We start from the raw sequence: 11987 nt of genomic DNA on the forward strand, positions 1-11987 counted from the left end.
GGGTGTGGAGCCTGCGGGGGAGGGGGCTTGGAGAAGATGTGGGTTGGGGGCCGAGGCAAAGGGGCGACGTAAGTGGAGCGCCTCCCCACGCCACGAGGCCGGGGTGGAGCGAGGACAATAAGGGAGGCCGGCTGGGGGCGGGCAGAGGAGCCCGAGGGGGACGCGGGGAGCCGAGGGATGGGGGTAGGGTGGGGTGACGGCAGGCCGGGGTCTGGCCGCCAGCGCCTCTCACCGGGTCCTGGGCGGGGATCTCGGGGCCGCGCTCGGGGCGCCCCTCGCGGGGCCGGGTCTGGAATCTCGGGGCCCCGAGTTGGGGGCCGCGAGCGCCCCCCTCTCACCCAGCGCTCGGGGCTCAGCAGGGGGCGCCGCTCCGGCTCCGGCTGGATTCCGGGCTCCGGCGGCTGCAGTCGGTTCCGTTCCCCATGGCCCGGCCCCGCCGCCTTCCTCCTCCCGGTCAGCGGCCCCCGCGGCCCCCAGGCCGCCTCCTGCCGCCGCTGCCGAGGGCCATGGAGCCGAGCCGCCCCGGGGGGCAGGGCGGGGCCGGGCGGCCGGGCAGACCCACGGACCCGCCGACCGACGGACCACAGCGCCGCCGCCTCCCTCCCGCGCTACGGCGCCTCGGAGGGGCAGGCCCGGCCGGCGCGCCCGCGCGCGCGTCCCCGCGGCCCCCGCCTCCAGCGCGCCCGTACCCGCCGCGCGCCTCCGACGCCCGCCCCTGCTGGCCGCCGCGGAGCGAGGGTACCGAGGACAAGGGAGGGGCGGGAGAAATTGATCAGACTCATCCAAGGGCTCCGAACCGGAGACCCGTTTTGGAAGAATGGGGTCTGGTCTGGGTTGGGGAGCGAACTCAGCCAAACAAGGGCACCTGGAAGTTCGGCAGGGAGGTCAGGAATTTGTTGGCTCATCGATGGGAGCAGAATCAAAAGGTCCACCGGTGGAGAGGGCTGCTAGTCGGCCAGGACGCTTAAAGGTGTGAACCGAAGTGTGTGTGGCAGGGGCTTCTAGGGGAACAGGAGGTTGGGTAAGAGGTTGGACAGGCGTGGGAGGAGCTGGGCACAGCCCTGGGAACATAAGATAGTTTCTGGCATGGGATGCTGCAGAGATGAACACAGATCAATGAATGGGTTCCAAGGCCCCAGAGGAAGAGATGGTGGATGCCCGAGGGGAGAACCAGGTAATAAATGCAGTCAACTGGGGCTGAGCTGACCAGAGCCCTGAGGGCATGGGGTTGGTCACCTCCTCGAACAATCAAGCAAGGGGCCCACATCCCCAGACTCGCTCCTTCAATAAAGAGGGTTAGAGCTACAGAGGCCTCAGCCCAGCACCACTCCCTTCCCACCCAGGAGCCAGTGCTGTCCAGAGCAGAGACAGAGCAGAGAACTGGAATGCTAGAGAGGCTGGCATGAAGTTGAGGCCTACAAGTCTCTTTACCCTTCTTCTGTGAAAGGTGGTGGCGAAGGAACGCAAAAGCAGCAGCACTGACCCAGACCGATACCACGTTTATTTCACAAACACTGGGAAGACGAGGTGGGGGAGGGACACAGGTGTGAAGCTGCACAGCCATCTGCAGCCCCCTCCCCACACTGAGGGTCCAGCCAGGCAGAACCTCCAAGCCGACAGGCGGCACGAAGTGAGTGTAGGGAGGCCCCGAACACCGAGCCCCCTGGAAGCCTAAGGGGCACAGCTCCAGCTGTCCCGGGGAAAACCACAAATAAATACGAGTGAGGCACGGCCCCACCCACACAGACCATCTAATCACCCATCTTCACTCTGGAGGTCTGCAAAAGAAGAAAAGGAGAAATCAGGCAGGGGCAAAAAAAATTGATTAGACAATGACATACAACAGAAGATGAGATCCACGGCAGGATGGCCAGACCACAGCCAGCGGATGACTGGACCACAATGGACATGCTGTGACAAACACAGTCAACGGGGACAGAGAGACAACTACAAGGTTCGATGCAGAGAAGTGGCATATGGACATGCCAGTCTCTTAAGAGTCAACTCAGTCAGATGCCCACAGTCACGCTCAAGATCCTCAGGCTGATCCTTAGCCACACTCACACACTGTCAGACAAATAAGATATACACATCTCAGACATGCTGTCCAACTGAAAATACAGTCAAACACACCAAGACAGACCACAACAGACAAGATCCCAACCTGGTCTAGACTACAAAGACACAGAGGAACAGAAGAAACAACAGAACAGGAAAAGAGACCACATCTTTCATACATAGAAACAATGTAACAGACAAAAAAAGATGTTATCAGTGATGCCATGTTAAAGACAGAAATAAATGGAAAGCTTCAAAAGCAGAAAACCAGAAGATGAGGAGGCAGCGAAAGCTGTGCAGGGGTCTTATGGTTACAGATGTAGAAGGGAGCACTGTGGCTCCTCCAGAAGAAGGGTGAGACTGAGTTGGGGACAAGGAAAGTGGCTCCCCAGGGGGATTCAGCACCTGAAGGATTGCAACGATGACCCCAAAAAGGCCGATGGCACTGCCAAAGATCTCCACGATGAGAATCTTTACGAAGAGGCTGGGGTTCTGTGCATCAGCCAAGGCGGCTCCACTGCCCACGATGCCCACGCAGACTCCACAGAAGAGGTTAGACAGGCCCACTGTGAGGCCAGCCCCAAACATGGAGTAACCTGGAGGGATGGAAAGGGAGCACTGATACCGAATCAGACACAGGGGGAAATGAAGGCAAGGATCCAACATGGACTAATGGGACCAACCACCACCCCAACTCTGCAAAGCAGGCCAAAGAAAATCAAAATGAAGAGTCTAAGCTGGGATGTGCGCTGCAGGGGGAATCATCTGTAAAGCCCCAGTTTTCTGCCTTCACACACCCACCTACCTGCATGGTAATTTCGATGGCCAATAGCCTTGGGGTCAGTAGCACTGAAAGGCTGAGGGAGGCAGAGAAATAATCAGAAACCATTCCCTACTCCACTCCCCCTCCCCAACCAAGCAATATAAAACACACTGGAACTGATACCCACACCACCTAGTCTTCCTTACCTCAGCCATGTTGCTAATGACAATCGCCATGATGATGCCGTAGATGGCCACAGCCTCACAGAAGATGATGCTGGTAGTGGTAATGGGGAGTTAGGGGGTGAAGAGGAGAAAGAGATGAGAAAGAAGCCAACCTTCCTCCCTGGAAAATCTCCAACCACCTTCCCCCACTGACATCCCACCCCATCAGGAGGCCGGTCAGGAGCAACATGTAATGTAGGTCAAATACACAGGCAGCTCCCACTTGGTTCTGACAACCTTACAAGGGTCCTACACTTACCTGACGAGGTTCTTGGTCTTGATCCTGGGGGCCTTCACCCCTCCTCCAATGATGGAAGAGCCAGTGATATAAATGCCCCTGAAGGACAAATAAGAAACTAATGAGCGAAGCCCAAACTTGTCATTGCCCCCAAGATGACTAAGAACCCAATGACACCCCCTGCTATGATTCAGCCCCTCCCCTGTCCCATGACCCCAACACTCACCATGCTGCCCCAACCACAGACAAGGAGATAGCTAGGCCAATGCCCAGGTTTGACCACATGAAGGGGGAAGTCTCTGTCAGGAACCTGGTGTGCAGACAGGGGGAAAGACAATTCAGTCCTTACGGAGGAGTGGGCACAAAATCCACCCAGACCCTACTCCAACCCCTCCAGTCCTGGATGCTGAAACAAAACACTTCATATTTTCCCAATGGTCCACACCCAAGACAGCTGGGGGGCGGGGGCAGGTGGGGAGGGAAGGAGTTCAGATCAGAGACGGCAGGTGTCAAAGAAGCTCCTAGAGGAAACCTCTCCCTTACCATGCCACATCGAAGCGGAAGCCCAAGTCAAAAATAGTGTAGCAGATTCCTACAGCAATGAGAAAAACGGGGTTAGGGGCCTGCTCTCTAGACAGAAGCTCCACAACTTAGGCAAGACGTTGCTGCCCAGGAGATGGGCCAGCTCCCCAAAGGACTGCATACACCTAAGTCAAGACAGAATCCTTTGGCTCTCCCCAAAATGAAACCACAGCTGCCTATACAGATTCCTCTGCTCAGGCCTCCATTTTCTGCCATTCTCTCAAGAACCTATCTCCCTCTGTGACACCATATCCCAGACGGAGACCCGTCAAGGGGAGCCAGTAGGAGGCCTGAATACCCTGGAGGAGGGGAGGGAGCAATAGCTCGGGCCAGGCCACACCAGATGCAGCCAGCCCAGTCTGAGCCGCTGTTTACTCAACACGCTGTTGGTGTGGGGGGAGGGCAAAACGACCGGGAAAAGAGGAACTGGAGCAGCTGGCTCGCGACCCAGGCAGGCCCGTCAGGAGCAAGACAGGGAGGGCGCGGGAAGCCGGGGAACGGAGGCCAGTGACAGAAGGGGACCAGGGCTGCGACCGCTCGCGGTCCCCACCAAGCCCCGCCCGCGCCCCCCCCCCCCACCTCAAGTAGCTGCAGATACGAGCCTCCTCTGTCCGGGTTAGGGGCCCAGACAGACGCGAGTCAAGTCCAGGAGCCTGAGGTATTGGAACCCGCGTCAGGACCTAATATTCCCAACACTCCAACCTCCCCGCTGGGCTCCAGCCGGGTCAGCTCGGCCCGAAGCCGTCCCCGCCCTCCAGGGCCCGGCCTCACCCACGACGAGCAGGCAGGCCCAGAAGGCCACGAAGACCCCGGAGTAGAGCAGCACTAGCCCCGTCATGGCGGCAAAGACGGCGGGACGCGGGTTGAGGGGGGCCTGAGCTCAAACCGCGTCCCTGCGTCCGCCGTCCTTCCCGTAGCCCGTCGGCCCGCCCCGCGGGGTCACCTGACTGATCCACGTGACCCGCGGGCATCACGTGACCTCACGTCGGGCCCGGCGCTTCGTCGCCAGCGGTCTAGGAATTTGGCGACGCCAGAATTGCAGGCGCAGAGGATTGTGGTGATTGTAGTCTCGCGGCCCGAAACCTTTCTTGCTGAATACCTCGATCGTTGCCTGGCCGGTCCATCAAGGGTCGGGCCGCGCCCGCTGGTTGTACTCCCGGACACTCCACCCAGCTCCGGCCCACCAGCCCTGCTTTCCACCCGAGCCTGCTCACCGCCGCCCTAGCTTAGTCTCCAAGCCAGTGCTGATCCCGCGGGCCTCCTCCCTGACCGTCCCACCCAGCTCGCGAGGGTGTCTGCTCCGTCCCTCGCTGAGCTCATGCTGTTTCCTCTGCCTAAAGCACGTTTCTTCGTGCTCACCCCAAGGTCGGCCAACACCTAATGATCTTAAGATACGTTCTTCCAGAAAGCTTTCCCTAGCCAGAAGCAGGGGAGTGCGCCCGCTCTAGGGTCTCCCGCCACCCTGGCGATTCTTACATAACTTCAATAAGATCATGTCACTCTCTTTAAATACCTCGGTGGCTCCCCTTTCCCTCGCAATAAAAACCATGGTCCTTACAATGGTCTACCAGGCCTCTTACCCTGATTGCGTTGCCGAATAGTTTCTTGCTAACTCCCTCCTCTGGCTGCCCTGTTGTTCAGTCGCTAAGTCGTGACTCTTTGTAACCCCATGGACTACAGCACACCAGGCTTCCTTGTCCTTCACTATCTCCCAGAATTTGCTCCAACTCATATCCACTGAGTCGATGATGCCATCCAACCAGCTCATCCTCTGTCCTACCCTTCTCCTTCTGCCCTCAATCTTTCCCAACTTCAGGGTCTTTTCCAATGGCTGTACTGGCCTCCTGCCTATTTCTTGAACACAATCGTACCCTCAATGCATTGCACTTGTTCCCTCAGCTTCTTCTAATTATTCACATGGTTCACTCAAAACTTCTTTCAGTCTTTGCTCACCTTCAAAGTCTTCTCTGATCATCCTGTTTAATACTGTAGCCCCTTCTCTGACACTCCTTCTCAGTGTTATATTGCTCCATAGCCCTTATCACCATTCTGCATACTGTTCTGTCTTCTCCACCACAAACATGTAAGCAACCATGAAAGGATTCCTAAACTCACTGCTGATTTCCAGTGCTTGGCACACCCTGGGTGTTCAATCCATATTGGTAGAATATACAACTGGTGCCCACCTTGTCCTGATTACCACAATCAATTTACAGAACTGCCTCTACCAGTAGACTGTGCAATCCTTGAGGGCAGAAATTACAACACCCTAACAGTGTTAGTCAGTCAGCTGTTTTTGATTCTTTGCAACCCCTGGACTGTAGCCCGCAAGGCTCCCCTGTCCATGGAATTCTCCAGGCAAGAATACTGGTATGAGTAGCCATTCCCTTCAGGGGAATCTTCTCGACCGAGGGATCGAACCCAGGTTTCCTGAGTTGAAGGCAGATTCTTTACCATCTGAGCCACCAGGGGGACAATGCCAATATGTCCAGATTTTCAGCAAATGCAGGGAACTAGTTAGTCATTTTCACTTCATCCCTCTAAACCCTTAAGACCTAGCAACTCCGCTTTGCTTTAAGTACCCACAATGATGGTCTATGCCTGTGTATTTGAGCATGGTGTACCCTTTGTCCAAATATCCTTTTCACTCCATTACTTCTGATTTTTTTTTTTTTTTTTTTCCTTCAAGAGATCCAGCTGAGGTAACACCCTCTAAGAAGCCTCTTCTGGGCTCCAGCTGCCCCTGGGGACTTCCTTCCTCATAAAGAATACTGCTTCACCCTGTGGTAACTGCCTTTTTAGCTGCCTCTCTTCCCATCTACACTGTGAGGACAGGACTCCTATCAAATATAATTCAGATCTCAACCAACAGGACCTGTGCAGGACTTGCGGTATTTGATAAATAAAAAGAAAACAAGGAGAAAAATTATCTGGTTTATTCAAGTTTCTGTGACCTCCCTGAGAAACAAATTGGAGTCAGTGTAGACCAGCAGTGCCCAACAGAACTTTCTGCAGTGATAGAAATGTCTTGGATCTGTGCCGTCCCCTCATGTGGCTATCTGAGTACTGAAATATGATTAGTGTGATTGAGAAACTGAGCTTTTAATCTTAATTCAAATTTATGTCTGACAACCACATGTATTGTGTAGCTAAGTGTAGACCAGTGATTCTCAACTGGGGATGCTTTTGCCCCCATAGGGGACATTTGTCAACATGTGGAGACATTTCTGTTTATCATAATTGGAGAGGGGTATGCTACTGGCATCTATTGGGCAGAAACCAGAGATGTTGCGAAGCATCCTATAATGCACAAGACAGCCCATCACAAACGATCATCTGGCCCAAAACATCAACAGTGCCAAGGCTGAAAAACCGTGGTCTAAAACATCTAGCACCTGCCTTTGAAAAAGGCAGACCCTCAGCTGCACAGCAGGAACTTGGATTGGCCAGAGGTCTTGGGTTGCTCCCAGGAGAACAGACGGCCCAGGGGCTTCAGGGAAGACCTAAAGCTGTTCCCTTGTCAAACAACAGACCTTTACCAAGCCAGTATGGGCTAAGCCTTGTGCCAATGACAGGACAGGACAAGACAAGACAGAGCTGGAGCCTGTCCTCAGTGGGGGGCTGCCTTAGTGAGAGGCTCCTCCAAGGATCCTGGCAGAAGAGTGAGGTTGGTGCAGGGAGCATGAAAGGTCTTAGTCCACCTGTGGCTCTGGTCCCACGTGGTATCAGCTGTTTCCCTCATCCTCATAGGCGATGGCAATTCCTCGTCTTCCGCTTACAGCTCCTGTCACCGGCGTCTGACCCAGGCGGAGTTGCAGTCCTTTCCAGCTCCGGGAGCTAAGGAATGAGGCTGCAGAGGGAGGGGGTTGAGGCTGAATGACCCGAACAGGGGGCAAGGGTTCAGATGGGAGTGGAGATCTGCCACACTCACCTGCAGGGCTGCTCTCAGCCAGCTCCAGCTGGGGCTTCGGGGTCAGGGCTGAGCACTCAGGATCATCTGATGGCTTCCAGGCAGGTGGGGGTCGGAGGTCCCCAGTAATGAGTGATACATCTGGGGCGTCCCACAGCTCTGAGTCAGGTGGAGGGAGGGGCACGTGGAAGGGAGAGCCTGGAAGGGAGGGGGAAAAAAAGATTCATATCGGCCCCCCAGCTTCATGCCCCAAGTGTTTCTAGCTTAGGCAGTGCCCCCACCACTCACCAGGCAATAAGTCCACATAATGTGTGAGGTGGGGAGCCAGGCCTGGAGGTGGCCATGCAGGGTTGCAGGCAGCTTCCAGTTCACATGGTGCTAATACAGGCCTGAAGAAGCCGCTAGAAGGCTGCGGGGCAAGGGTACCCAGAGGACAGGCCAACAGCACAAAGACGTCCACCTCAGGGAAGTTGGCAAGCTTGGCAGGCGTGGGTCGCCCAAGGGCCAACACATAGCTACGCTTGCCAGCAGCCTGTGTCAAATTCCGCAAGTGTGCCAGGGCCTCCCGGTGTCGGGCCACACCCAGTGTGCCCGCCAGCAGCCCCACCACACGGGCATCTCTGGCCCTCTCTACCAGATAGCGTCTGCGTGCTCTTAGACGCCCAGCCCGGACACCTTCATCCTGAGTCCGACCTGTGTCTGGGCAGCAGGAGGAGAAGGGCCGCCCTGGTGCCCAGCCCAAAAGCAGCCGGCTTAGGTCTGGGTCAAGATCAGGGTCAGAGATGGCCTCAGAGCCCCCCACATAGAAGGCACCATACTCTTCCAGACACCTCCCTGGAGCCAAAGGGAAGCGGCGCCCAAAACGCTCCAGGGGCTCAGGATTTGGACTGAGGGAGCCTGCTGGCAGGGGAAGAGCTGGGCTGGAGACAAGCAGGTCCAGGTACCGTGGGCGCAGAAGGGTGGCCAAGGCCTCTGGAAGAAGAAGGTGGTGTCAGGGTTGGGGCCTGGTAAAACGGGATCCCTCTCATCCCCAGGAGACTAACTGGGACCCAAAAGAAGAGGTTGGGGCCCAGCCCATGTTGAGAACTCCACAGGAGTGTACTGAAATGGAGGAATTAAGGCACAAACTGGTCAGCCCACCCTACCCGCATACACAAGCAAAACCCTCACCCAGGGCGTGGGCACAGGATGGCTCACTGAGCAGCACCACAGGCGCTGTGGGGTCTGGGTTCTGGGCCTCAAAGGCCTTAGCGCAGAGCTCCAAGGCTACAGATCGCTGACCAAGGACGAAGGCCACGGGCAGTGGGCGGGCAGGAGGGCTTAAGCAGGCAGGGCCAAAATGTACAAGGGCCTGAGCTCCAGCTTGCTCAGCACCCAGTATATCCACACAGCAGCTGCAGAGGAGATACCATCATGAGAGAGCTTCTCATTAAGAAAAGTATTGCTGTCATCAATGGAAAATGTGGTCAGTGAAGAAAACCATGTTATGAAAAGAAGGGTGGGAGCTGAGCAGGGCATTCAAGAGGAAGGGGACGTATGTAAACTATGGCTGATACGTGTTGATGTATGGCAGAAATGAACACAATATTGTTAAGCAATTCAGTCAGTTCAGTCGCTCAGTCGTGTCCGACTCTTTGCGACCCCATGAACCACAGCACGCCAAGCCTCCCTGTCCATCACCAACTCCCGGAGTTTACCCAAACTCATGTCCATTGAGTCGGCGATGCTATCTAACCATCTCATCCTCCAATTAAAAATAAAATGAAAAGACAGTGTCACTAAGAAGAGCTAGTATCAGGAAAGGAATCATCATGAAGGAGAAACAAAGCTACTGAGGGCAGACACTGTCATAAAGGAGAAACACCATCAGCCCTGGATCCCTACCTCATCCTCGACACTCAAGCTCAAGTTCACACCTGCCATAGGCTGTGTCTCCCAGAATGAACATCTTCGACCCGGTAGTCTCCTCCAGTCGTGCTGCCACGGCCCCAGCATCTCCCAATAGCTGGTCAGGGAACTGCAAAGCCACCTGTAAGCATGTACCATGGAGTCAGGAACAGCCTCTCCTGCACCGAAGGTGTCTTCAAGGGAAACCTTTCCAGGAGTCCCTATCTAACCTTCCAAGCCCCTCCACCCAGCGAAGCATCTCCCCCATTCCCAGCCTCACAAAATTACCTCAAGATCCCAATCCTCTGGCAGACCCATCCGCTCCCCAACATGCCCTCACCCGCTGACATCCCAGGTCGCGGACAAATCCAGCGACTCGCTCCAGCTCGTACACTCGGTCCAGGTCTCCAAGAGGAGTGCGCAGCCCGGCAGAGCCTGCCTCTCGCTGCAGCGCCGCCTCTGCAGGGCTGCTGAAGGTAGACTCCATGAGGCACAGTTTGGGTGGCAGCAGGCAATCGGAACCTCCCTCCGTCAGCTTCAGGCCCCACGTGCTCAAAAACAGCCCTCAAGGGGTCAGGATCGATTGGTGGGGATGGTAGGCGGGGAGGCACTGGGGAGTCAATCTGCCCTAAGCCCTTTAGCCAGCTCCTCTCCCATGGCAACTCCTGTTTCTCCGCTTTACCAGTACACGTGGGCCTCCCCCGGAGACTACTTCCGGGTGTTTGAGGCGGGACTGCGGGCAATTATAACCGTCTAAACCTGCACGGCCAATCCCCGCCAAGCCATCCCGAGAACCAATGGTCGGTCTCCGAGATTGAAACCAATCGGAAGTGCCTCAGAGGAAGAGCGGAGCCTTGTGGGTGTTGTAGTTCTCCTGGCCCTCGTCTCCTGGCGCTGGTCTTCCCGTTTAGCCTCCATGCCCCTTCAGACACACCGATTGCCTGAAAATAACTACGCCGGTTTGAGCAGTTCCTATCCGCTTACACTGTTAAGGACTTCGTGTGCACTCTATCACCTTGGGAGGTGGCATTGCATAATTTTTAAGTTAAATACCAAACTGCCTGGGTTTGAATATTGGGCTATGCCACGTAACTACTTACTCAAGTTATTCAACGTCTTTATGACTTGTTTCCTCAGTAGTACTTTTAATAGGATTGCGAGGGCAAATTAATTTCGATATAAAACTTCATAAATAGGTCCTCTGCATAACACATGTACTGAAATCATCCGCTATTATCCTCATAACAGTCTGTCGATTAGGCAAATATTGAGCACTAGGGGACGACAGAGGATGAGATGGCTGGATGGCATCACTGACTCGATGGACGTGAGTCTGAGTGAATTCCGGGAGTTGATGATGGACAGGGAGGCCTGGCGTGCTGCGATTCGTGGGGTCGCAAAGAGTCGGACACGACTGAACGACTGAACTGAACTGAGCACTTTTTGTTCACCAGGGACTCACATTTTGAGTTTAGTCTTTGGAGTGAGTTGTCCTATATTACAGATGATGAAACTGTGGTTCAAAGAGGCTAACTGCCTAATAAGACACAGCAAGTCAGTGACACAATCAGTACCAAACCCATGTCTGATTTCAGAAACCATTCTTTCCAACCCTAATTCTTCCAGGTTTTATATATATAAAACATTTGGTCATGACCGGGAGGAAGAAGACACCTGGGTGTCATGTTACAGAAGAAAAGGACAAAATGTGAAACATCTCCACATACCCCAGGAGAAATGAAAAAGCCAAAAGGTATGAATGGGGTGGAGGAGGGGTAAGGGAAAGAGCACAGAGTTACTTCAGGGAATGACATGAAAGGGAGGCTGATGCTGGCTGGTGTGGGAAGAGACTGAATGAGGATGAATATAGGACACAGAACTTGCACAGAGACTGGGAAAAGAACAGAAAGACTGAGACAAACATGGGAGTAACCAGTTCTCCTATCACCTCCAGGGAGACTCATGGCTCAAGCCTGGGAGTGAGGAAAACCCAGTCCTGCTCTTGCAATTTTACTGAGAAGGCTGGGGTGCCTGAGAGGCAGCAGGGGTGGAACTATGGCTGAGACAGAAAGGGAGAGAACCCTGTTAGGGGACCAGAGCAACAGCAGGCCAGGAGCTGTCCTTGGTCCTGACCAAGCCCTGCCCGTCATATCAGGTACCACAGAAGTGGGGAGCTATGGGTTTGCAGACAACACTAGGGCTTGCCTTCCTCTTCCTCTGGGGGACACCATGCCTCCTCCCCCACATACTCAGCCCTGCTTTCTATGCCTCTCCTGAACCAAGTGTAAGTTTGGGTGCCTCCATAACCCCACACAAGAAACCCAC

General features: G+C 55.0%; 2 protein-coding genes across 4 annotated transcripts; both read right to left on the reverse strand.

Annotated features, from left to right (window-relative positions):
* Nucleotides 1-1497: 1497 nt before the first annotated feature.
* ATP6V0B (ATPase H+ transporting V0 subunit b) lies at nt 1498-4787 on the reverse strand. The gene is made up of 8 exons (XM_068965056.1): nt 4637-4787; nt 3827-3875; nt 3510-3593; nt 3305-3382; nt 3028-3097; nt 2864-2915; nt 2464-2654; nt 1498-1778 (listed from the first exon to the last, which is right to left on the reverse strand). Exons 1-8 carry the CDS (start codon nt 4701-4703, stop codon nt 1752-1754), a joined length of 618 nt encoding a protein of 205 aa, XP_068821157.1. The 5' UTR covers nt 4704-4787; the 3' UTR covers nt 1498-1751.
* A 2137-nt stretch (nt 4788-6924) lies between these two features.
* Nucleotides 6925-10250, reverse strand: DPH2 (diphthamide biosynthesis 2). Of its 3 annotated transcripts, none has more exons than XM_068965516.1 (6): nt 10003-10250; nt 9692-9804; nt 8946-9169; nt 8064-8474; nt 7797-7973; nt 6925-7715 (listed from the first exon to the last, which is right to left on the reverse strand). In XM_068965516.1, exons 1-6 carry the CDS (start codon nt 10147-10149, stop codon nt 7591-7593), a joined length of 1197 nt encoding a protein of 398 aa, XP_068821617.1. In that variant the 5' UTR covers nt 10150-10250; the 3' UTR covers nt 6925-7590. The 3 variants fall into 3 exon arrangements, with proteins under 3 accessions (XP_068821617.1, XP_068821616.1, XP_068821618.1); XM_068965515.1 differs by having other exon boundaries at nt 8064-8747; XM_068965517.1 differs by lacking the exon at nt 8064-8474.
* Nucleotides 10251-11987: the final 1737 nt, after the last annotated feature.

This window comes from Capricornis sumatraensis, chromosome 2 (genome assembly GCF_032405125.1).
Source record: "Capricornis sumatraensis isolate serow.1 chromosome 2, serow.2, whole genome shotgun sequence".
Lineage (NCBI taxonomy): Eukaryota > Metazoa > Chordata > Mammalia > Artiodactyla > Bovidae > Capricornis > Capricornis sumatraensis.

Coding starts and splice junctions, on each gene's coding strand:
- ATP6V0B (XM_068965056.1), bottom strand. CDS start 4,703: ATGACGGGGCTAGTGCTGCTCTACTCCGGGGTCTTCGTGGCCTTCTGG. Junction 3,383..3,509: donor TCTGTGGTTGGGGCAGCATG/GTGAGTGTTGGG, acceptor TTTGTCCTTCAG/GGGCATTTATATCACTGGCT. Junction 1,779..2,463: donor TCATCGTTGCAATCCTTCAG/GTGCTGAATCCC, acceptor CTTCTTTTGCAG/ACCTCCAGAGTGAAGATGGG.
- DPH2 (XM_068965515.1), bottom strand. CDS start 10,149: ATGGAGTCTACCTTCAGCAGCCCTGCAGAGGCGGCGCTGCAGCGAGAG. Junction 9,805..10,002: donor GCGACCTGGGATGTCAGCGG/GTGAGGGCATGT, acceptor ACATGCTTACAG/GTGGCTTTGCAGTTCCCTGA. Junction 7,974..8,063: donor TTATGTGGACTTATTGCCTG/GTGAGTGGTGGG, acceptor CCTCCCTTCCAG/GCTCTCCCTTCCACGTGCCC.